The 26,130-nt window shown below is 45.8% G+C and overlaps 1 protein-coding gene across 3 annotated transcripts in view; it reads right to left on the bottom strand.

Moving 5' to 3' along the window:
- Positions 1 to 24,441, bottom strand: part of TARBP2 (TARBP2 subunit of RISC loading complex) — a 131,831-nt gene extending 107,390 nt beyond the window's left edge. The window contains exons 1-8 of one of the 3 annotated variants that reach the window (XM_085654694.1): positions 24,243 to 24,441; positions 22,749 to 22,918; positions 14,648 to 14,750; positions 11,104 to 11,187; positions 10,322 to 10,394; positions 9,532 to 9,649; positions 9,066 to 9,193; positions 4,497 to 4,689 (exon numbers count right to left, since the gene is read on the bottom strand). In XM_085654694.1, coding sequence (XP_085510820.1) covers positions 4,497 to 4,689; positions 9,066 to 9,193; positions 9,532 to 9,649; positions 10,322 to 10,394; positions 11,104 to 11,187; positions 14,648 to 14,750; positions 22,749 to 22,918; positions 24,243 to 24,292 — 919 coding nt within the window. In that variant the 5' untranslated portion in view covers positions 24,293 to 24,441. Of the gene's footprint in view, positions 1 to 4,496; positions 4,690 to 9,065; positions 9,194 to 9,531; positions 9,650 to 10,321; positions 10,395 to 11,103; positions 11,188 to 14,647; positions 14,751 to 22,748; positions 22,919 to 23,005; positions 23,090 to 24,242 lie in introns of those variants that run through there. The other 2 variants (XM_085654696.1, XM_085654695.1) reach the window with 2 other exon arrangements.
- Between the last annotated feature and the right edge of the window lie 1,689 nt (positions 24,442 to 26,130).

Here is a 26,130-nt window from a genome sequence, read left to right as displayed (position 1 = left end):
GCAGCGGCACGCATCGGTCCACTCACCAGGAGGTAGTCCAGCCGTGAGTAGGTGCGGTGTGCGTGCGAGAAGTAAGAGTAGTCCCTATCCGTGGGGTGCATGGAGCGCCAGAGGTCGTGCAAACCCATTTCCGCAATCCGGGCCCTCCCAGCCTGGGACAGTTCCCCCGTCTGCGGGAAGCGCTGCGCCGATCTGTCCATCGTAGAGTCAAAGACAATGTTGAGGTCTCCCCCCAAGATAACGTGGCGGTCGGGGGAAGCAGTGACATCCACCAGCGCGGAATCTAGGAAGCGCTCTTGGTGATCGTTTGGGCTATACACGGAGCCGACCGTAAATGCTATGCCTCCCAGGCGCATGCGATACGCAAGGAGCCTCCCCTTCTGTTCAGCACACTTATGCAACACCTCCCCCCGAAAGGAGCTCGCTAGGAGAATAGCTACCCCCGCCGTCTTGTTCGCTGCCGAGGAAAAGAACTGGGTAGGGAACCTAGCAGAGCGCATCCTGTGGCAATCTCGGGGCAATAAGTGTGTCTCCTGCAAAAGGCAAATGTCCGCCTGCGTCCCCTCCAGCAACGACAGGATCGCTCTGCGCTTCACCGGGTTGTTCAGACCCTGAACATTAAGGGTCACAACCTTTAGGCCCGGCATTCCTCGCGGGGGTCGGGAGCGCCATGCAATGGGCAGGGAATCAACGGGTGGGGCGCGCAAGGCCGCAGCGCAGGACAAGCCAGAACAAAGCGGGCATAGACAACATCGGACGGGACCTTCTCAACCCCAAAACAACCCCCCCCCCCCACCCAAAACACAACCCTGGCAACTAGCCACCCCCAAACTCAAACACCCCATAGTCTCAGTCAAGCCCCAAAACGGGCAAGTCCGTAGGAAAGAGCAAAGTGGACGTCCAGCCACTCACCTCCAACCGCTCCCCCCCAACCCCCCCGCCCCGGGGCAAGCAAGTAAAGAAGCTAAAGACATCTCCCCCCGGAGTGTGTATTAGGCCGTCAAGGCCACGCTAGAGGAGCCAGTCGAGTCCCCGGCCGCCGCCCTCAGGGCGTCTGCCATGTCCGCTCTGATGGTAGGGGAGTCCGGGCGCCCCACACTGGTCGCCGAGCGCCGCCTCGATGACCTCCGCCGGTTTCGTCTCTCCGAGGACCTCCACGACGGTGTAGCTCCTTCTTCCTCCGCCGCCGTGAGCCCCAGAACCCCACAAATGTCTTGCAAGGAGCGTAGCTGGTGTAACACTCCGTTCCACCGAAAAATCAGGCGGAAGGGGTGACCCCAAGAGTACGGCGTCTCGTGCTCGCGCAGAAAGTCAGTGGCAATCCTAAAGGACCTGCGCTTTTGCAGAGTGATGGCAGAGAGGTCCTGGTAAAGCGCCACCGGCCGATCCCGGATAGTCAGGGGCTGTTTCCTGCGGGCCTCCGCCATGATGCGCTCCTTTAGTGGAAAGTCGGCAGGAAGGCCAGAATGTCCGGTGGAGGTGCCGATGACTGGCGCTGCCGGCCAACCCTATGCGCCCTGTCAATGCTGATGGGAAAGTCCGCAGCTTCCCCCAGGATCTCTCGAAACAGGGCCCGCAGGTAGCCCCCCAGATCGGTCCCCTCGTCTGCAGTCGGCACACCACGCACTCGAATGTTGTTCCTCCGAGATCTGTTCTCAAGATCCTCAGAGTGGGCCTGGAGCTCCACACACTGTTCCCGGAGGCGAAGAACGTCCTGCTGGAGGTGGACTATCTCCTCCGATCGCTGTTGGCCCTCCGTCTCCACCGCTTCCACACGCTCACCAAGGCCCTCCACCTCCCTGCGCACTTCTCGGACCTCGCTGGCCACCTCCCGCTTCAGTGTCTGGAAGTCCTCCCTGAGGGAGCTAAACAGTTCCTCCATAAAGGCCCTCGTGACGGGTGGCTCCCCTCCAGTCACATCCGCCGGAGCCCGGGAGGGCCCCGGTGAGGGCTGCGTCCTGTCCCGCAAGTGCTGGGCCCTGCCAAGCATGTCCGGCAGGGTACGGTCCCCTTTCTTCGGGCCTCCTTTTCCAGACATCGCTAGCTCCGCAGTCGGGCACCGATCCAGGCGCCCCAGGGATGCTCAGCCGCCGGCCAGCACTCGACCTGGGTATCCCCCACGAGTGAAGTCGCTGCGTCACAGGTGACAAAATGGCGGCCCAGTCCGGTCACCGTCAGCCGCAAGAGCTAGTGTGAGACAACCAAGGGGGCCGCAGCGGAGGGGTCCCAACAGCACATCCCTCCGGTAGTCAGCCCAGCAGTAGCGGGGGTCGCCTGCATCCCGCAGCCAGGACTCCAGCGAAGGCTGCCACCACTGCTCCTTCGGGGACAAAATGGCGGCCGGGCGGAGCAGGCCAAAACGACCAGGCCCGGCGACACCACCGGGGCCCCCGAGGCACCCCGCAGTAAAATAAGTTCCACCACCGGCCACCGTTTGTCACGCACAGGGGCCCAGATGGTCCAACCCCATCAGAGAGTCCGCTGTACCTCGGCTAGGGGTCAGGGCCTCCGCAGTGCGAGGTGTCGCCGTCACCAATCCGAGTGCCGGGGCACCCGTCCCAAGCCTTCCACACCGTCGGGCCCCTATCCGCAAGGCTCCTTCAGTCACCGTCGACCGGCGGGCCAGGTCCCCTCCAGATCGCAACTTTCAGCACCAGGCCCAGCCGAGGCGCCCGGACAGCTCTCCAATGTGCTCCGCCCCTCGGGCTCGCCGTCGTCGTGCCTTGATCTCGGTCGAACTTTTGGGGGGGTTCCCCCGGGGCGATCCGGACCAAAACAGCACCGATGCGTGCCCCTGATGTTCCGCCACGCTCCTCTCCCGTGCTGAGCCTCAGCGGGGGGAGAAAAGCATAAGAAAAAGGCTCTAGCTTGGCCGGGCCGGAGGAGCTACGGGAGGAAGCGTCCGCTCACCCCGCCATCTTGGCCACGCCCCCTTAACTGTGGTTTTAAAGTGAATTTTAGTGGTTTTTTTTTTAACCATACACTAAGGTGTTATAATCAATCCTAACCACAGCTTCACTTTTACCTTGTTTTTTTCAGTGAATTATATATAAACACAGTCACCATGTACCTGCCACTCAAGCTCTCTCGCTCTTTGCTGTACACAAGTAGCTGTCGTAAAAGTGCCAGCAGAGTTTCTATATCAGTGTCTCAATACCGCCTTATTATCCCCAGATCCCTCCCTCTCCTACCTCCTGGGTCACAAAAGTAGAGTAAGTGGAAGTACCATCTTGTCTCCTGTAAACGACCTATATGTGGACAGGTGACCAAGAATCACAAAGGTTTAGGTCTACAACACCACTGACTCACTCCCTCCAGGTGTCTAATGGTAAAGCTCTATAGGTCCTTTGTTTTATGTCCTTCCTCACTATACACCTTTCCTACATCCAGGTATCGCCTGTAAAAGCTCTACAGGCTCAAGTTGACACCATCATCCTATCACTCAACACCCGTCACAATTGTTTCATGGGCTTGTAGACAAATATTTGGGTAATAATCTAACATTTGTGCGGGTACTTTGCTGACTGCATCCCTATCCGCTCCCTCTTCCACACTCTTAACTATACAATGCCGTGTAATTAAAACTCTGCACATACCACCCGCCCACCATTGCTGTTCTACAGTCGTTCTCCTATATCAAGGTTGCAGATGTAACAACTCCACAGAGCATCTATCAGCTGTGTTGCCTCAACGGTTCCAGTCTATCAATCCCCGGTCATGTTCTCTCATGTATCCCAGGTGGCTGATGTTCAAGATGTACAGGTTCTTTGCTCCCAGTGTCTACCCTTTGTTCACACACTTCCAGGTGGCTGATGCAGAAATGCCTCAAGCACGTCTCAAATATCACTTTCAAACCATGTTCCCATTCTCTACTAGGAACCCAGAGTGCTAATGTAGATCTATAGGTACTTTCTCAGTGACCTGTCCACCATCTCTCACTTCTGTATAGGTAGCTTATGTTGCAGGTCTACGGTACACAACGGGTCCAGCACGTTCCTTCCCCTCACCCACTTCTTGAAAAATGGCCAGAGAGCTGATGCAGAAGCTCTAAAGGTAACTTACTCACATTTCTCTGCCAATCCTTTTCTGCTCCATCGCAGATCTCCACACATTTGCACTCAGGTATCTGAGTTTGAAGTTCTTCAGGCACTTTGAACCCCAGGACATCAATACTCTTCTTCCCCTATCATAATGACCAGGAGAGGTGTGGCGCAGTGTCCAGAGTGACTGACTCTAGAGCATGGGGCTCACGGTTCGATCCCCGGCAGCAACTCAGCTCAGCACCATGTGACTCAGGGCAATAGCTCACTTAATCTCCCTGATGGCCCCCAGCACCTTGAAACCTTAAGGGGTGATATATTCACACTTTACAAGTATGGATTATTATTGTTATTATTAAAATTACCCTCACTTCTTGGATGTTCAAGGAAAATCTACACAAGCACACATCCCTACAATTGCTGTTTCCCTACACACTCATCTCCTCCTATGCTCACCTATGTCCAGATAGCTGATGTTGAAGCTCTGTTCCTCAGACAGCTCCTTCAGAAGGTTGCAGAAGCCAGAGTTGAGGAGCCCCAGAGGCTGGTTCTTCAGATGCAAGATCTTCTCTCCTACCGAGTTCCGCAGAGAGTCCCACGTGCAGCAAAGGCTCTTCCCTTTCACATTGTCATGCTTGTTATTGACCATCTGTACAGTGGGATGGAAGGTGTTGAATAAAGTTACAAGTTGTGTAATGAGATCAGCCATCTCTAAGCTCCCTCCAGTCTGTTTAGGCAGCTCCTTCCAGTCTGTTTAGGCTGCTCCTTCTCTAAGCTCCCTCCAGTCTGTTTAGGATGCTCCTTGTCCAAGCTCCCTCCAGTCCGTTTACGCTGCTCCTTCTTTAAGCTCCCTCCAGTCTGTTTAGGCTGCTCCCTCTCTAAGCTCCCTCCAGTCTGTTTAGGCTGCTCCCTCTCTAAGCTCCCTCCAGTCTGTTTAGGTTGCTCCGTCTCTAAGCTGCCTCCAGTCTGTTTAGGCTTCTCCCTCTCTAAGCTCCCTCCAGTCTGTTTAGGCTGCTCCTTCTCCAAGCTCCTTCCAGTCTGTTTAGGCTGCTCCTTCTCTAAGCTCCCTCCAGTCTGTTTAGGATGCTCCTTGTCCAAGCTCCCTCCAGTCTGTTTACGCTGCTCCTTCTTTAAGCTCCCTCCAGTCTGTTTAGGCTGCTCCCTCTCTAAGCTCCCTCCAGTCTGTTTAGGTTGCTCCGTCTCTAAGCTCCCTCCAGTCTGTTTAGGCTTCTCCCTCTCTAAGCTCCCTCCAGTCTGTTTAGGCTGCTCCTTCTCCAAGCTCCCTCCAGTCTGTTTAGGCTGCTCCTTCTCTAAGCTCCCTCCAGTCTGTTTAGGCTGCTCCTTGTCCAAACTCCCTCCAGTCTGTTTACGCTGCTCCTTCTTTAAGCTCCCTCCAGTCTGTTTAGGCGGCTCCTTCTCTAAGCTCCCTCCAGTCTGTTTAGGCTGCTCCTTCTCCAAGCTCCCTCCAGTCTGTTTAGGCTGCTCCTTCTCCAAGCTCCCTCCAGTCTGTTTAGGCTGCTCCGTCTCCAAGCTCCCTCCAGTCTGTTTAGGCTGCTCCGTCTCTAAGCTCCCTCCTGTCTGTTTAGGCTGCTCCATCTCCAAGCTCTCTCCAATCTGTTTAGGCTGCTCCTTCTCTAGGCTCCCTCCAGTCTGTTTAGGCTGCTCCTTCTCTAGGCTCCCGCCAGTCTGTTTAGGCTGCTCCGTTTCTTAGCTCCCTCCAGTCTGTTTAGGCTGCTCCTTCTCTAAGCTCCCTCAAGTCTGTTTAGGCTGCTCCCTCTCTAAGCTCCCTCCAGTCTGTTTAGGCTGCTCCATCTCTAAGCTCCCTCCAATCTGTTTAGGCTGCTCCTTCTCTAGGCTCCCTCCAGTCTGTTTAGGCTGCTCCTTCTCTAGGCTCCCGCCAGTCTGTTTAGGCTGCTCCGTTTCTTAGCTCCCTCCAGTCTGTTTAGGCTGCTCCATCTCTAAGTTCCCACCTTTCTGTTGAGGCTGCTAGCCTTCTTTGCATGCTGATAAACTCTAACCACGCTGTGTGCCGAAGGAGCCTATTGAAGTAAGCTTGGGCCATATCCAATTGTCATAGTCTGCCGTGGAGTCCAAAGGCAGAAGGAACTGAGCAGGTATGGGTGAATAGTTATACTCAACTGTACAGAGCACCTTGCTGCACTATACGCACCAAGTTTCAATGCGTAGAACTTGACAAGTCTCTAAATGCACAGCACAATACAAAAACATACAAAATCGCTTGCCATTACCGGCTTCGAAATTGGAGCATCAGGGTCAATTTGGATGCCTAAAGTCAAAGGTGAAAGGGACCAAGTCCCAGCCATTCTGCAGCGCTGTTAGGACCTTAGTCATGACACGCCCTAAACATTATGCTGTTTGGAATTCAGCACTGGTTGCTGAATGTGTACAGTACAGAAATAACACTGCTCTGGAATGCAGCCCCCGGTCTGTCATATGCTTGCTCTGGTGATTCAGGGATGATGCAGGGGAGACAAGACTTCAGTGGGGATGGTCTGTCCCAGGCCCAGCCACTTGCCAATGCTTGTATGGATAGGGGGCATGTTTGGAAACATGGTTCAGGGGTTATACTTGAAAGTCAAATCTATTCAGTAATTCAAAGTTGTGTGGCTAAGAAGCCACTGAAAGGCGCTTTTGAAACAGACCTTTGATGGCCCATATGGCAGAGTTGTACAACTCAGCCACCAGAACCGACACAATAATTCAGGTTAGGCTCCAGTGTGTAGGTGCACAAGAGTACTAAAACATTGCTTTGGGAAGCTGCTTTCAACCTCTGACACTCCTGCGCTAGCATCCCACAGGCTGTTCTCACATAATGGCTGTTCTGCGTGGGAAACAAAAGCTCCAGTTATAGAGAGATAGTCCCCCAGACGGTGGAGATGGAAGGCGAACTGCTCCAAAGAGATGCTACTTGAGAGGCCTTATTTCTTCAGTTTTCCTTAACCAAGCCTTTGACTAGAAGGTTTTAACTCAGAAAGCAGTCAAACAGGCATCCCTGATTTTGGATAATAGTAACGGGTGCTGCTCTCTCGCACCCACTATAACTATTTGTCACTCTGACTCAGTGGTGGGGTGTGCTGCCGGTTCATTGATGCTCCTCCAAGCAGCTGACCAATGGCTGGGCTCCATGCTGAGCCAATGTTCAGAGAAACAACTTGCCACTTAGGAATACGCAAAAGAATTGATTAAAAAGAACACAGGTGCAACACTCAAACTTGTATACTTCAAAATGTCTCCATATCCAGTTATGACTATTTTCTTGACTGTCTAAGGTAAACCATGGCAGGTGGTACATGCGATTTGTCATCATCACACACCTTAACTGGTGCGAATATGATATCTCTAGTTCTTTAAGGTGGTGTGCCATGATTTCTGACTGTAAGCCTTTGAAGTAGTGTTTCCTAAACAGTGATTTGAACAGCTGGCCTACCCTTTGAACATTCTCTGGTTGGCTTCAATTATTCAGTCTGTTAGGTGTGCAGTCATCTCTGTGACCTCAGCCCAGTACCGAGCCGTACAGTTCCAGAACAAACGCATGAGGTCTGCTAGTCAGAGTAACATTGGGACAATAAGTAAGGGACCAAGGATGGATCCAGTGTAGTCTAGCTGGTGTCATCAGTTTGGTGCAGTAAGTTATATTGAATCAACTTAAATTGGCTTTTCTGTACACTGCTTTCAGGTAACCCTGAACCCACTTCCAGTCTGCATTTCTCAGACCCTTGCCCAAATTTTCAGACCTTACTTTTTTCAGTGTTTGAAGAAACCCTCCATTAATGGTCATTATAGATGAATAAATCAGCGTCTCTGCTTTCCTACCCGAGTCATGCATGGTTGTAATACATGAGGTATCTTATGCGCCTCTGTAACGCAGGCCCAGATAAGTTAAAGTACTGGTTACAGCGTTAAAAGGTCAATAACGGACCTGCATGTATGTGAGGTACTTCTACAAGGTCCGGTACATATGCCACCTCTGTGACCTTTCCCCGAAAGATTTGTTTCCAGCACTGCTTGGCTATAAAGAGCATCCTGGGCAAACCTTAGTATCTCTGCCGCCTCGCACTGAAGTGTCAGCAGCACCATAGCTTCACTTGTCTCTGTCATATATTGTGTCTCCTGACCAATTGTAGATGACAAGGTAATGGAGTTGGATGTAAGGCATGTTTAGTCCCCTCTCTGCACAGTTAAAGCTTAGCAAGAGAACGATGTGTGCCTTTGGCGGCCTTCTAGAATGTCCGTCCGCGCGGTGTCTATTTTAATAAACCATCATCGGGGCAAATACACTGGGACAGTCCTGAACAAGTAAAGGAAACAGGGTGGCACTGCCATTTTTATTACAGCGATTCAGCCTATTGAGAATAGGAGCAGCTTCTTCCAAAAGGATGCCAACGTCTAGGTGTTTGAGTGCGTCTCCACCAAATTTGTAGCTACTAGTGCCTCGTTCAGTGTGGAAAATCTGGATGCCAAGACATCTGAAATTGGCACCTTTCAGTTGCAGATCAGGCCTCCTGCAAGGGTCTTGCCTTGGCAAGGGCATGAGGGGGGAAAAGGAATTATTTGTTGGTATTCCCCTTCACCCAGATACCTCCCCAAAGTGATTCAAGTGTTCCAGCACCGCTTCCTCTTCAGCATTCTTTAAATTCGGAAGTACATTGCCCACATATAGGGAAGCACAATATGTGTTTAGGGACCTACTGCATTTCTGCTGCCCAATCTAACCTTCCCATGGAGGTTGGAGAGGTCCATACCCTGTGGAGCAACTTTGCACAATGTTTGCTTTCCAATTGCCTCCTCACTCTCACACCATTTTTCTACACCCATGCCAAGAGAACTGTATATGCAAAATTAGTTAACTCCCTTTTAGCCAATCAAATGTGTCCTTTTAATACTTACCATACTGCACTTAGGAGTCAACTTGTGATTTTGGCAATAGACGTAATCATTTAACTCGGCCTAAGAACTTTTGCACTGTGGACTTCAACTAGTTGCAGTGGGGTCTTCAATACGTACCATAGAAAACTGGTCATCCTCCGTCTCTGGCTCCCCACCATCCCGCTGCCCAGTGGGCACATTGTGGATCCGCACTAGCATTTTGGCTGCTGCATTCCTCTTCGCTAGCTTTTTGGACGTGCCACTTCCTGCAGGGACAGGAAGCAGAGGTTAGCGATGGGCACAGAAGACTTGACTAGCAGGCTAAGGAGGAAAGAATGCAGGGCAGTTGGAATTCACAGCTTATGTTGGATGTTTCCCCTACAGGGTGTTGCACTCCTAAAAAGGTCAAAATGAAAGAACCTAAAAGCCCAAACATGCTTCCTTAATGAATGGCAATCCTTGTAGAGGTTCGGCAGGCAAAATGGCGTTGAAGGAAAGAAAGCAGCGCTCTCAGATTAAATTGTTGGTAGTAAGTGGTCTTTACGTAAAACTACTCGACCTAAAAATAAATTAAAAATATGCTTTCCTAGCTAGCTTGACTTACCAATCTCGACAAAGCGCTCCACCCGACAGGTCATTGTGAATTCCTTTCGGTGTGCAGGGCCGGACTCCTGTGTCACTGTGTATTCCGGAAGTCGCCATCCCTTCTGCACCACCAGTTCCTGGGGAGGGAAAGAAGTAACCATGAGGAAAATGGGTCCCCTGCTAGCAGTTCCTTGAGTTAACCATGCTCAGACTGACTCCCACCATTAAATGCAGCCCCTTTAAATAGTCTGTCTTTCTGGCGAAGCAAAGGCTTGCACGCTACTCTTGACATGACTGCAAGGCAAACAATGGGACTATTTCTGGGATATGAAATCAGAGTTAAAGTTTTCTAACAGTAATTTAGTGGTTCAACTCCGGCTGTGGTGTGAAAAGTCAGTGGTAATTACTCGAACATGCACTTCTAACCATCCGTTTGAAGACCTGCTCTCTTGTGCTTAATTTGTAAAAAAGAAATTAAGCGTCAAGGCCCTTCTCGGAAGTTCACTGCAACCTGCACCACCATACCATGCAAGCGATGCCAATGACAGCACCAACATAACACCTAACCATCGCACTACTACAAGAGTGACAATTTAGACCACAAAGCTATAATAACGGCATGAGAGGCTGGTATTATTTATTTTCTATGTATATTGACTTAATAAACACAGTTGTTGTGCTCATCTCAAAATTAAAAAGACAGCACCACCATGTGTTGGGCTGTCAGTAGAGCCGGTGCTGCCAATGAAGTGCTGGTGTCGAGCTCCGGAAAACACCGGCACAAATTAAGCACTGCTGCTCTCACACACCTGTAAGGCACCGACAGGGTTACACTCCGATTGCTGTGCAGTGGGTGGAGGCTTCATTTCCACTGAAGGATTTCTGGAAAGACACAAAAAAAAACACAAGTGCTGATGCCACCCAAGCAATCGTTGTGGGTATTGCCGGGACGGTGATCGATAGAATGGATGGGATGCAATGAGGGCACAAAAGTGGGAGCACTACACTGCCTTGAACACTCACGAAAGAGCCTGTAACTCTGAGAGAGGGGAGCGGTGCTCCCTGAATAGGAGGTTTTGAAGGGGGCAGGAGGTAATTCTACTTTCACTGGGACTAATGCAAAACGAGGCACTGCTCGGACCTGTGCATATGATGAGGGCAAATCTTGGACTGAGACTAGTAACAAAGGCAGACACTCCTTTCGTGAGCACCAATACACGGGATAAGAGGCTGCACATCAATGTAACAGACAGGCGAAGAAGGGCACTGCTCTAGACAAGGTTTCAACGGGAGAGAGTAGACTAACGGGACACAAATTCAGATTTAGGAGTTGGCAGTGAAGGGATTTTAGGTCATGTCAGGTAAACCCGTTCTCTTAAAGTGGGATTATTACTTTCCAAGAACCGAGGGATGAATGTAGAAAATCAGCAGTCAGAGATGAACGAGAAGCTACTAATGTAGTAATGAAAAGTATTAAGTGTAAGATGAGAATGGAATTCCCAGATTCAAAAGTGAAAATAGACTCCAAAGATCACCCTCAAGAAAGGGGCAGAGAAAAAAACAAAACGTAGGCATGTCTGGGAGATCTTACCTGGGGGGTGGTGCGCCAGGGGGCTTGGGGACTGGTTCTGGATCAGCAATGACCTGAGGTATAGGTTCCTCTTTGACAGAAGAGCTAAAGTATGGAAACATAGAGGAGCGTTATACACCCTACACGGCAAGATTGGCCTTTTAAATCACTGCCTTAATGAGCATTAGGAAATCGCTTACAATGTCATGCATTCCGGGGGAGTTGTCTTCATACTTCTGCTTCTTGGGGCCTTAAATGTTAGTCTACCATTCATTTGAATAGCTCTGTCAATATGCAAGATCTCAGCACATGGTTACTAAATATTTTTTGTTACTGCAATTTTTAAAATATTTAAGTTAAGCCTACTTAAAGGCTATCATGACTGAATTTCATTTGCATTCTCGTTTAAACTAGCCAGTCCAACAAAACAAAAAACTAGAAGTGAAAAACATATACGTTTATATATACAGCCTACTAATTGACGCTCTTGGAATTCTCTTGTGATGGGATTAGTCCAACCAGATCCAACAGAAGAGTCTTTTTATAGGTAAGCAATCCAGCTCAATCCTCAAGGCATTCAAGAGTGCCTGATTCCAGGTATAGCAGGATTTGCAGTGGCTTCAACCACCATGTCCCTCACCTCTGTCCCCTAGTTTACTACAGAGGCTGCTTTTGCACTATAAGCCTCTAGCACCAATGACAAATTATCAAACCTATTATGAGATGTAAAAATCGATCATGGTGCTACCTACAGGATTGACATACGCTTCAAGCCAAGGCGACTACGAGTTAATCAAAGCTTTGCACAATCTCAATATAAAAGGCATTTGAAGTTTTACACAATCTTAAGAGACATCAATAGGAAACTTCCCTTCCTGGGGCATAACATCTACAGCCAATCATGACCTTACTGGCATTGATGGTCAACTTTTTTAGTTGTTAATAATCACAGAAGGCCTCCAGCGGGTGATACAGGCCATTCTCTGTGCAAACATGGAAGATTGTGTCACAAGAACACGGAGGTGGGAAGGATCACTAGTGGAACATCTTCCACAACTCTAGCCATTATAGTGGCTACATTATTTGACAATAAATTGTATTGGGACTTGTTCACATTCCTAATGTTACTTGCAAAAGCGTTTGTAAGCTCTTCTTTTGGGCCACAGCAAACTGAGCACAGTTATCAGTGTGCATGTAATGAATGCTTCCGCCAGCCAGTGGATCGTCCACGCCTACGTCTAGCAGTGTGGACCACAGAACATTGAAGCCAACAGAGCTGAAAGTCATTATGCAGTCAATTAACATTATATAAAGAGAAGCCAACTTTTTTTAGGAGTAAATATTTTTTCACAAAGAAGACCACCTTTTAAATCCTTATCCACTTACATCCTAAAACCAGCTTCTGCAGGAACAAAAAATGGCATTAGAGCGAAGCCACAGCTGCAGTCATGCCAAACCCACTTTGAAGCTTATTTTAGCTCTACTGTCGATCATCAATATGGGCCTGTAGTTGCTCCGATTTGGTTGGTTGGTTGCCCTTCATAAATACTGTCACAACTATAGCATCTGCCCAGCAGGGTGGGTGTTCCCCTTAGTCAGAATGCTCTTTAAAATAACAACTAGAAATGGTACCCCCAGTTTAGGGTCTGATTTATATAAATCATCTCTGATACAGTCTCGCCTTGGGCCATGTTACATTTCTGTTGAGCCAAGGGGTTAACCTCTTTGCAGGTGGGTGAAATTACTACTAGATGTAACGTAGAGGACTTGAAAAAGATGTAAAACTGAGTGAAGTGAGCAAAACAGTTGTTCTACTGATGACTCAATCAGCGGAAGAAGTATCATTCGCCATTCCCCTTGTAATCAAAGACCACAAATGTCTTCTATTGGCGAGATTCACCTTCTTATTTAAGGCCCTGCCAGGCTCTACTAATGACATCTTTCTTCTTCTGAAGGCTTAGACCCTTGCAGGAGAATTCGATTTGAATAATTTCTCCTCTGGCATTAAAATGAGATCACATAATAGGACTCAAGAGCACTCAGTAGTGGGGTCTCAGCGACTAGATTTCAATCGTTAATAACACTCTTCACAGTCAGTGCAATATCAAATGGCATGTCAAGGACTGACCACCTTCAAGAGGGCTTTTTCAGCTGCTGCTTGAGAAAAGGTCCACAGTGCAAGCAGTAGCTAGAGATTACAATCTGGTACCAAAGGACCAATACTTAGGGAACTTCCAGGACCCCAGAGTTGCTAGAAAATAATCACTTACACTTTGAGCACTTGTGTTATGAAGGTGGCCCTCCAGAGTGTATCATAGGGCCTCTGGCATGAAGGGTTGTCAGATCTAAAGAGGTTCTACTATACTGGATTTACAATTTATTGTAGTTCTGCGTTTGGTTTTATATTGCTCTCTCGCAAACAAAAAAGTCAGAGCTGACATTACACCTACCTAAATCAGTTGCAGGAGTGGTTATCTTGGGTAGAAGATTATTTAAAAGTACCAATCGCTGAGGTCGGCCTCTGAGACACAGATATTCTATATCATATTATAGGGGGTTTGGGAAACATGGTCCCTCGTCTCATTAATATGTACAATACTAATATTTCATTTAAAGGTTCACCAGATTTTATAAAAATGTTACCCTTTAGCTTTTGTGGTTTCTATTATTTATACATTTTTAGGTAACGCTCTCCGTACGAGAGCATTACCTAAAAATGTATAAATAATAGAAACCACAAAAGCTAAAGGGTAACATTTTTATAAAACCAGGTGAACCTTTAAATGAAATATTAGTATTGTACATATTAATGAGACGGGTGACCATGTTTCCCAAACCCCCTATAATATGATATACAATATCTGTGTCTCAGAGGTCGACCTCAGCGATTGGTACTTTTAAATAAACTTCTACCCAAGATAACCACTCCTGCAACTGCCAATCTGCACATCCTATCTACTTTTGAAGCTGCAGTAAAAAATATGCTAAAGCAATTCATAATGTGAGACAGTTTACATTTCTTGCAAACAGCCAAGTTTGAGAAGACTACAAAAAATGCATACAGTTGCTTAGGTTCTTGTAGATGGAACCTTAGAAACTTTGAGTTTCTATGGATTATTATCCTCCTACTCCGGACAGGATCTTGTGGTTAACTTCAAGGACGTTCTAGTAAGCGGTCACCTAGATTTAAAAAAATTTAAATAAACAAAGCATTATTTAGTATGAAAGTGCTTCGAGATCCTGCACATGGGTAAGATTATGACTTAAATTAGATTTTCACGTTTGGGTAATATAAATTATAGTAAAGTAGATTTTCTCTGCCTTGACCAGTACAATCGTGGCAAGTACTTCAGTGCCAATAATAATTCTCAAATAGCGCCAATAGTCTCCTCTGTCCATCCCAAGGCCTTCTTGGGTCTCGCAGCTTCTAGCAGGGGCCTGCGGGGTCTCTTGTGGGACACCAGGACCTCCAATGATCTCCTTCGACCCCAGAGCTCACGGTCTCCCTCACACAACACTCTGGATCCACTTAGTATTGCTTTTCATGTTCCCTTCGATCCCTCACCTGTTTTCCTCGTTTAATGCTTCCAGCATGCTGCTCCCTTTCAGCTGTTTCAAAGCAACCTCTGCAGCCCTATGTTTTGCAGCTTTCTTGCTGGGGCCCTGACCTGAAAGAGAGGATAGGCATATGATAATGTAAATAGTTGCCCTCTCTTTCTACAGAAGAGACAGCAGAGACCTATTATAACATTAAGCTTTCTACAGAACAGGTTAGCATAGCACACTATAGATTAAAAGTTGTTCCGCATGCCAGTGGCTCACTTCAATCACTCTAAAAGAGTAGACAGCATAAAAACAAGAATGGGATATTCTGCAAACCTCCCACGTGCCCTCATCTCATGTGTGGCACTTTGTCAGCCATTAACTCAATCAGTGACACTTTCTACAGCAGCACTTTGCACAGTGTAGCCTTTTGGCTTATACTTCTGAAACTGCAAGCCCCAGAATACACTTTTACTCTGCATAAAAAAATACAGGGATGGCTGAAAGGGTCACATTCGTGACCAGGCCACTTGGCTACTCTACCTGCAAAGTGGGTAGCAAAATAAAAAACAATTGTGCTTACTGTTATCTCAACACGCCTGCTTTTTTGGTCACGGCAACTGACAAATACAATCTACAACCATCCTACAGAAGAAACACTAATCAGACGTAAAAGGAGGCAGACCCCCCTCCCACAGAGGTCAATTGGTCTAAAATTTAAGAAGGGTCCTCAAAATACAAACTCATCCCTTCCTTTCTCAATCAAAACTATTCTTGAACCTCATGTTTTTCTGGACCCCTAACAGATTAGTGAAGCTCAAGGTAACAGAAGAAAGCCTCTGCTCGAACAGTAAAGCTGGTAAGGGCATGGAGTTAGGTAGCAATAGACATATGCTATTCAGCGCTAAAATACCCTTGGATGAATGTGCACTTTACAAATACACGTCATGTTATGTTGATAGTGATCATATGTCTTAGTTGTAGGCTTGCTAAGACTTACTGGGTTCAAACTACACCTGCCTTGATAGCATCTTCAAAGCCCATATAGTAATAGATTTCCTATTTGTTTTTTGGGTCCATTACAGCGTCTTCGCCTCTATTTCTTAACACAGATGACTGACATTTATTTGACTTATTACTTACGGTAGCAACCAAACTAACCCGGATTAAATGGAAATCTGCTAATTTATTCTGCCACACATGGTGGGCATGGGTGATGTAGCACCCACACAACTCTCATGAATAATCTAGACAGTCTGCAGGACAGTCTGAAATGTGGAACTTTTTGATGCTTTCATGCACAATGCTAATACTTAGTGGCTCAAAAAAAACGTTCCTTCCCTTCCTCTCTCGCACACCTCCCAGTTCCACCTTTGTCTCGAACAAGATACTTCTACGTGGTCAAACTTTGCACTGTCAAATGATCCCTGCATCACGAGTGTCTTAAATACAGATACATAGTCTGCCTACATCTCGTCCCATTTATATCTCTGCCCACAATTCTGGTACTATCACAGCTATGACAAAATAGTTGTTGACCCCAGGTAGGTTCAATGCATAATCTAGAAGAATTGGGGCTGTAAACATGTCTTACCATTTCCCCCACCTCTCATTGGCTCCAAGTTTACAGTTATTTAGCCATGTTGTAATGTTTAATCAGGGATATGCGTATTCAAACCAATTATGCTGTACCTGCTTCCATATACCATGTAAATTGTAGCGGTTTCTCCCTCATTTCTGTAGAACTTAATAAAAATGCTTTATATATATATATATTCACTGAAAAAACCATAGGTTTCACACATGTTATAGTTAGCGGAAATTTTACTGATAAAAAACCAATGAAATTGCCCCGTTATAGTTAGTGCTGGCAACTATAACTCACGCGACCGCAATCCTCTGCTGATGCTAATACTGTATTTAGACACTTATTTGCCCATGTCTTCTTCCATACATTTTTAGCTATACATATATTACAAATATTTTTTTTTCATAAAGACACATATGTCATCAGCAGAAGATTGCGGTCGCGTGAGTTATAGTTGCCAGCACTAACTATAACGGGGCAATTTCATTGGTTTTTTATCAGTAAAATTTCCGCTAACTATAACATGTGTGAAACCTATGGTTTTTTCAGTGAATTTGCAAGGTTTTTTAAATGCTAATTCCTAACTATAACGTGTGTGAAACCTATGGTTTTTTCAGTGAATTTGTACGGTTTTTTAAATGCTAAGTGACTTTACGCCATTCGTGGCGTGCGCGCCCACTTAACGCAGTTCGTTCCGTGCGCGCACGGTGCGCTTCGCGCACCGTGCGCGCACAGTGAGCACGCGGTGCGCTTCGCGCACCCACTTTACGCAGTTAGTGCCGTGCCCACGTTACGCTAGATGGGCCATGTACGCACGATGCGCTTCGCGCACCGTGCGCACATGGAGGACATATTATGCGCTTCCTTGTGATAGGTAATCTGTTGAAATTTTTTGGGAAAATTTTCTGTGCTCTGATAAGCCATGCACAAATGGTGGCCTTCGGCCACCATTTGCACAAGGGGTGGAGAAAGTGTGGATAGTGTTTTTTTTATTTTTATTTTTTTACCGTACGCTTACGGTAAGCGTACGGTAAGCGTACCCCGCGAAATTGCCGAAAAAAAAATAATGCCGTTTTTGCTCTTGGGGGATGTTTGGGGACTCCCTCAACATGACTATGTGAGAGGGAGTTGTCAAAACATCCCCGTAACATGTTTTTGGCCATCATGTTTGATACATAACACTCAGTGCGGTAGACAAAATGGCGGACGCCGCTTCCTGGTTTCTGCCGATTCGAATGTTTACTAAGATCTAAGAGCCAATCAGAATCGCGCTCGCGCACGCCACCGTACGCTTACCGTAAGCGTACCGTAAGCGGGCTCAGATATATATATTGATTTAAAGGCTATTTTCTCAGAATCTACTGAACAGATTTACACCAAACCTACAAAAGGCACTTCCTTGACCTAGGGACTACCTCTCTGCCAAATTTCTAGTAATTCTGTTCAGCCGTTCGGGCTGTAGCTCGTTCTAAAGGTCCTATGGAAAAATGCATGGGAAAAACGCGTTTTGGGACCCCCCTTTTATCTCAGCCCCCGCTTGACGAATCCCCCCGAGACTTTCAGGGTAGGAGCGGAGCGTAGCGCCCCACGTATTTTGAGAAATTCGCGAGGATTCGTCGACCGGCGCCAAAGTTATTCAAAATAGAATGTTGAGGTTTTCCTATGGAAACGTGGTCCTAACTATAACTACCTACTGGCGACCGCCAGTAGGTAATATATATATATATATATATATTTTTAAATTTTTCATGAACTTTCACTTCCTCTATTGTCCAATAGTATTCCACTCTTTCCGAATTCAATTTTTTACACTGAAGACCAGTGAAGAAAAGTGTTTTCCTGCGACACTTATTGTCTCTGCATCCTGCGGTAAGCCACTTTCCATTCTGAAGCAGAATATAGATTGGTGCAAAAAAAAAAAAGCACTGACGAAACTAATTCTTGACTTGGATGTGGAAAGCTGATATAAGCCGAGCACATAGATCTTTTTTGTAAAAGGTACAGTTAGCAAAGTGTGGTGTAATAGAGTATGTGTGCATAGCACAAAGGGTTAAAAACAAGCCATGTTGTACCAAAGAATTCTTTATATTTTTTTTAGAATAGGTCTGTATGCTAGTCCCTACCTGCTCTCATCGCCTTCAAAGCCGTTGTTGCAGAGAAAAAAAAAACAGAGTGTGCTGTAGCCTCCTGTATTGAACACAGTCCTTAAATTTAGAAATCTTTGAATTACTGCGGGATTTGATTATTCAAGCTCAATATGTGTACAGAGCATTTATGATCGTGGGAGATGTTAATATAGAAGGATAAACATATGAAGACTACAAGGTCAGATGATGTAATGCAGGAAACCTACTTGCTCCTTAGCCTTTAGGCTACACATCTGCGGGCCCACGCATAAGGCAGGGCATACTAGGAAATTAATATTCAGCTCCACTAAATTACGCTAAATTCATAAAGACCATAAAAATCTATGTGCCTGGACCATTGCACTAAAACAAAGTGTTGAAAATAAATACACTGAGTTTAGCTCAAGTGGAAGCTAATTTCTTCAGAGGCTCCGAGTAACAATTCTGAAGCTGCTAATTGAGCTGTGAAGGTGTAAAAAAACATAAGCTTAGAAGGTAAACTAGAAAAAGATAATGCCACATACTATCAGCACTAGACTCTCCAGCCCCTAAAAAGACAGCAAACTGCAATCACATCAATGGTACACATCTAAATTAAAAGGTGAGACAAATGTAGCTAAAAATGTAATGAATTTATCAGAAAGGGTAGAATGCAAGAGGCAAATCAAAATATAACAGCTATGAAAGTAGAACTATGTTGTAAGAACTATTTAAAAAATGTATAAGGGTATCTGAAAAATTCCAAAGGGAGATCTTTAAAACTATTGAATAGTTGATTGGCCATTGCCAATAAGAAAGCCCTGTCCTAAAAGCTAAGAAAGAAAGAAAAGAAAATGAAAGAAAGAAGCACCTACAGATCATAAAGCATAAGTTACTTTGTGTATCTGTGACTAGTATGTTCATAGCCATTGGAAGATTGTGCAAGGCTTAAGGTATCCAGTAAACATTGGGATCTCTAGTTCAACACACCAAAGCTATTAAAAACATACAGACCTCGGGCACAGTCCCAAAGGACTTTGAAACAGCTATAATATGTCTTCTATTAAAGAAACCTTCTGTCAGTACAGCAGAGCTTTCAAACTTCCGATCTATCTCTTTGCAGTCATGTCAGGCAAAACCTTTAGAGAAGGTGGTGACTCATCAATTGCGGAACTTTATCAAGATACACAATGTGATCGATGATGCAGAAACTGTGTTCAGACCAGGAATCAGCAGTTACTCTGTAACTGATTATCTTCATAGAACAATGGATGGCAGTGGTTCGGGTGGTTGTGTTATTAGATCTCTTAGCTGCGTTGATATCATTGACTGCCAATTACTGATCCAACGGCTCTCTACCTTCGCAACAGATGATGTAGTTTTGTCAGCTGATATATTTTCTTAAGGACAGAACTCAGCTGGTGCAGACTGGTTCTTTTGTCTCAGAACTCACGCCTTAAAGATGGGTGTAGGGATTCTGTAAGGATCCTAGTTATCCTTGCTTCTTCTAAACATCTAGTTAAAACAGATTTCTCAATGTTACCAGGAATGGATATATATGTATGCGAACAATAGCAAACTAGCATTCAACCTGGGGAAAGACAACCATGACTCAGATCATGATTTAACAATAGTATTACAAGTGATTTGTCTTTGGACAAGTAAAACGTAATTCTTCACAATCTGAGATTTTATTAACAGTTAGTCCCTGAGATTTGTCCTTATAGCTAATGTCAAGAGGCCACTGTTAATCATCTAGAACTTGCCCTGCATATTTTGGATAAAATACCTGATCCTAACATTGAAATGGACATCAAAGGTCAAGGGTGATGAAATCTTGTTTTTATTACTCTAGTCTTCTGAGTTTTTTTTTATTTTTTATTTTCTTGCATTCCTACACAGTGACTGTAGCGGATTACTTTATTCAATTTTGCATTGATTTATATAATTCAACTTGTATTAAACTTTCTACAAGAAGCACCTATCAGCTCCAGAATACACAGAATTTAGTAGTGAGAAATATCTTCAGTCTGAGAAAATGTCACGTGTATATGCTAATGTATCACATTGATCAAAAGTCCAAACTTTCTGATGCCCAGTTAAAAAAAATCTCTCTATAGGTCCAAAGGGCCTACGGTTTGGACAGCATCCTTTTGAATATCCACCTGGAACCCATTTAAATACTAGGAAGAAACTTTAAATTGGGATTTTCTTACAACAAACGTGTCAAGATTATTTTCTGTAACCATAAGATGCAGCAAATGATTCAATGACGTGAAGAGACCACTTAGGCTCTGAGATTATGCCTTTAAAATGGTCAAAAAATATAGACACAAATGTTTTCAGCAAATGTCTATTTGGTCACTGTTTCAGTGAATATCAACATGTAAACCATTTCAAGCAAAAACTACCCCTGTAGTTTCTGTCTTGAATAACAAAGCAAAAAAAGTGGGATGAAAGGTAGCCTAGGATGCCACATTGCTCTGCCTTTAACTAAAGGTCTGCCACACCAGACAGCTTTAGTGTAAAGTGAAGTCAATAAGTATCTTTAGGGCTGGCACAAGATTACAAAATATTGTCATTAAACAAAGTTTGATGTACATTGAAATGGGAGCTTCGCCACATCAATATGCAATCACCAATATGTAACAACTTGGTCCCTCACCGTGATCTCGGATCCTCCCAACTGTAACAGTGAGTGGTTCAGACAACCACAAAGTGGTGACAGGTACTTTAAAATTAGAGGAGGGCAAGCCACTGAAACCACAAGCCAGGCTCGAGCCTAAAACCTGGCTCAGCTCGAGGTCCTGTTAGTACCTTGAGCCAAGCTCTCATGTGACTTCTGCCTACCACAGTCATTCTACCCTCCCTGTACCCAGGATGTGGTGTTAAGGGAAGAGCGGCCGACTTTGGAACTGGAGAACCAAGTTCGAGTCTCGGCTCAACATCTTGCGATTTTGGGCAAATCATTTAATCTCCCTGTGCCTATAAAAAATGAATATGATCTTGTGTACTGTAACTGGTGCTCAAATAAACCACTCCAATACCTTCGGGTTGAGTTAGCTCTCCATAAAAATGCACAAAGACTAAAGTATGTCCATTTAGTGTGTGATTAGTACAAAGTTAAACCAGAAAACTTGTATAAATCCTGGCTTCCCTGCATAAAGTGCGAGATCTTAGGCAAATATATTATATCACCAAAATTCCTATTTCTTATCACGTATGAAACCACTTTCAAATATGGGAGTTCAGAATACCAGTTGTACAAAAACCTATTGTATTTGATTTATTAGACTATAATGTTGCTCTATAATAATCTGGGCCGGTACAGGGCTTGCATGACAGCTGTCTGGTTTTCTTAGTTAACTAATGATTTATATTTGAAAACTATCACTTTTAATAAGTACTTCTCAGTGCAACTCTAAGCTTTTGCATGTTAAAGAAAGACACTTTATTTAACTTTGATGATTCTTTATCATATTTTACATGATGTTTGTATGATTTACATTTTAAAAAAACATTTCCTCGGCTCGTGCATGGGCTCCAAGAGCCGAGGCAGCACCTTGTCTCGGCTCCCTCTATTAATTTGTTAGCTTGCCCAACTCTATTTAAAATGGAAAGTAAATGTCACAGCATGCCACATGTTTCATCGTTCCCAGCACGTATAACGATAGGTGCATAACTCTGAAAGGTTGATTTGGGAAAAAGGGGGTGGTGATGGACAGAGTTTCTGAATGATGCAGAATACTCTTACCAAGTCAAGAGATCATGGTTTTAATCCATCACCGTTTTTTAGCTCACTGCACCATCCCAGCTCAGAACCTGGCTACATGCAAATTAGTCTGTACCTGTCCCAGTGCATGATGGGAACAGGGCAAACTAAACTACCAAGCCAATTCTTATACTGGGAAGGAAACAAGCTTCCGGGGACCGGTTTCTGGCATCACAGCCTTCGTCGGCCCGGCTTGCCTGAATCCTGAAGGTGCAATGAGCAAGGGACTCACGTCTGAGCATACCCTCCCACACTGAGTGTGGATAAAATCGATTTGGGAAAAAGGGGGTGGTGATGGACAGAGTTTCTGAATGATGCAGAATACTCTTACCAAGTCAAGAGATCATGGTTTTAATCCATCACCGATTTTTAGCTATCCTCAAGCAGAGCCACGCTGTACTAGGAGCAGTTAGTCATCCTTTAGCAGAGGTGCGATAAACATCAAACGTTAGCTATCTTTCATCCGGTTGATATTTCACAGTGATCAATCTTTCAGCAGAGGCACACCATGCATTCAGCAGTCTTTAAACACAGGTTACATCGGACACAGAAGTAGCCCGCTCTCACCAAATGCATATACTTAGCCATCTTTCATTAGCATCACAGTTACACCAAGCAGTTTGATTGTCTTTAACAGAGGAAGCACATCGATACTGACCTGTGCAGTTAATGTCGCCAACTGTGACTCGGAAGGTAAAATTAGGCTGGTGGGCTTGTCCTTCTGCCTTGAGCAGATCATACACGGGGGTCTTTCCTAGGCGAGTCCCATACTCCTGCAGAAGACTAATAGGCGTCTTTCCGGGATTGGCAGCCAGCATTTGCTCTATACTGCAACCAGAACAGACAACATCATTCTAACATCATTCTAAAGCAAGCAGCTATACTTTAATGCAACTACAATTGTGCAGAGGTCACCTCGTCGACGTTCATGTTCATGTGTACACATTTAAAGGCTATGCCATCCTTGCAGAACTGCATGCACGCATCTTGAATTGCTGAGCCTCCATTCACATCTCTAAAAACCTTAATAAAGAACACAATGTAGTAAGACAGACCACCGGCCCCTGCACATTATTAATTACCTAGAGAAGATTTGTTGTTCCATTTTTAGGTCGAGCTTCAATCGACCTGTTATATCTCTTCTTTGGGGTTTGGCGCACCCACCCACCTGCTTTAGATGACCAGGTGGAACACACTGTGAAACACTGGTCCATATGCCAAGGCGCTGGCCCTTAAAATCCGCCAGCAACCCTCATCACTGAATCCATTTCCCCCATTCCTTGGCACCGAGCAGGTGCTGATTTTGGAAGCCTGTCCAGTGGCCGACACATGTTGGCAATAATAGATGATTTCTCAAAATACCTAGAAGTTGAGATTCTAGAGTCAGTGACGGCCGGAGTTATATACCTGTTGCTCATGCCCATGCAATGTCATGCTACTGTTCTTTAAGTAGGTCTCCGCACACAGCATATGGAGCTGAAATGCCCAGGTGCAACTGCGCAAAAATAATACTGCCTTATGCTCTCTCTAAGGAACGTCACTGCTCTCATTAAACTGGGAATGACTGAATCGGATGACAATGTGCATGGCAAGACCGGCCTGATGTTCATTTCAAAGAAACTGGTTGTTTCCACAGGGAGGGCAGAGAAAAGGACAGAGTGGTCATTGAATAAGGCTCCGATTTCCCATCGCGGTAATTAGTAGTACAAGTGTCCCTCTAAACAAGGAGTACAAATTGCTCACTCCTCCTGTGTGGACGAGTTTATGCGAGGAAAGGTACTGGCCTAATCCCACTATGCATGGAGGAATGTTATCGCCCCCAAACGTGCAAGGTAGGTACGGCCTTGGTTGGTGGTTTTCTTGTGCCATGATGCTCTGTCACCTGCCCTTTCTTAAAACGAGAATACAACGCCATACACTTGTGTAACGAATGCTAATGCTCAGATCTCACGTTGTGGTTCATAACACTGATTGATCTTGGTGAGCAACGTATAGCTGGTGGCTATTCCTATGTACTATCCTCTGCTCATAGTGGCATTGCCTTAATCTTTCCCCGTGTATAGAGAACGATACACCCCACAAATATAGGAACTGCAAAGTTCGCTCTTTACATTGAAAGGACATAGTCCAGAACGGTAGTCCCGTGGCTTACCTGGGCTCCCCGGCGCAGTCGTTGATCTCAGAGGCCTTCTCCTCAATCATTCCCTCCGTCCCCCGAGGAGCCCTCTTCCCCCCGGCCCTCGGATCACCAGCAACAATGGCTGGGACCCCCACACATGTGTAATGCCGGTGACAGTCCCTCTGTGTTCCGGCCCTTTGGGATGCGTAGTTCTTGCATCCATTGTTGGCATTATTGTGGCGGTACCCAGAACGACAATACCCACAATTCTCAGTTCACACACCTACCCGGCAGCAAAGCGCTTCCAGAGCGAGAAAGAAACCTCACTGGCCAATCAGGGCGTGGAGGGAAATTGCTTTTGAAACGTTGCATCATAGTGGCGGCCACCTTAGAGTCAGGCTCAACAAGCTAACATTTGAATTTCTCGATTACCAAAAAGTCTCCGCAGATCGTTAAAAAAAACTATACGGGCGGCGTCTTTTAGCATGACTCAATACAATTCAAAAGGGGTAAGTACCAGCACGGATTTGTATTAAAAAAATAACTAGAGAGCAAGTCTGTCTCAAAACCTACTAGCACTTTATTGCTCTGCGGCGACTGCAAGATTAAAACTGCTCTAAATGCCTTTATTTTCCGTTACAGCGGGCTTGTTTTTAGTTTTCGCCTGAGTCAGCGCTGACCCTTGCGAGACATTTCGCTTACATACATGGGACTTACAGCCCGCCCAGTGCTTTCCATAGGTTGGCGTCAGGTCGCTTGCGTTTCCTTGTTTGTATTCGCATAGTGCCAAAGACCAGCGGCCCTCAACCTTTTGAACAGGTGCAGCTGCGATTGCTCAGAGGCAGACGCGCCTTTTCAAAACATTCTCAAGGAGGTTGGCGTCAGAATGACAGCAGCAGGATTTCAGGGATGTGGTGTCTGCTTCCAGCTTGCTGCTCAGCCAGTGTATGGTGTAGAATGTTAGCATGAGTGTATGATGTCATAGAGTGTTGTGTGCGTGCATGAATGTCAGTTGAGAGTAGGGCTGAGCAGCAAGCAGGCTGCTCCTGTTGGGGTTCGTTAATTGTACCTTACTTCATTTATTGGTTACCTAATAAACTACATGAACATACCATCTAGAATACAGACCATTCTTCCATTACGACAAGGGAGCTAATGTATAGTCTCACTGAGTTGAGCATCCTCTCCAGAGATCTGTATCCTATATGTCACTCATGGCTTAACTGTTCATGTTCTGTGAACCGTGAAAGCTTGTTATATTGATTTGTATTAGCGCATTAATCACCCGAGAGGGTATCCATGTGCTTGCGCAAGGTGTGTAGGTATGTTGTCCTATGTTGCTCATATGAAGAGCCAGGCCTTCAGCTTCTTGCATAACTCAAGAAGTGAGGAGCAGGCTCGGATGGGTTAAACAAGGTTGTTCGATGCCTTGGGTGCGATGTAGGAGAATGAGCGGTGTGCGAGTGACAGTGAGTCAGAGCATAGGTGTGTGTGGTGGGTTGATTAAAGTGTATGCAGGTGTTGCACAGCTGCAAAGTTTTCATTGTGTTTGTGTGACATGTCTGTGTCTTTGGTAGGATTATGTGTGACCTTTCAATGCCTTATGTGTGACACTTTATTGTGAACGGAGAAAAGCAGTCATGTCTATTTAACTGGTTATGTATATATTTTTTTACAAACGACGCTGTATATTTGCACTGTAATAATCTATGAGGAGTGCACACGGACTGACCGCGGAAAGGAGCGAGAGGAGCGGGATGCAGCTGCAAACGCGGTTTCTCAGATCGCCGCAGCAGGTTTTCTCGGCTCGCGGATCTTGCAAGTAGCTGCTATAACTGATATCTGCCAACAGCGGGAATCCACCGCCAAACAAACTGCAAGTGTGGGTTGAGCCGGAGTTGGACCCGCGGCGTTTCTTCCT

This window comes from Triturus cristatus, chromosome 4_1 (genome assembly GCF_964204655.1).
Source record: "Triturus cristatus chromosome 4_1, aTriCri1.1, whole genome shotgun sequence".
Classification (NCBI taxonomy): domain Eukaryota; kingdom Metazoa; phylum Chordata; class Amphibia; order Caudata; family Salamandridae; genus Triturus; species Triturus cristatus.
Note: the sequence above shows the minus strand (reverse complement) of the source record. Positions and strands in the feature narration are given on the sequence as shown.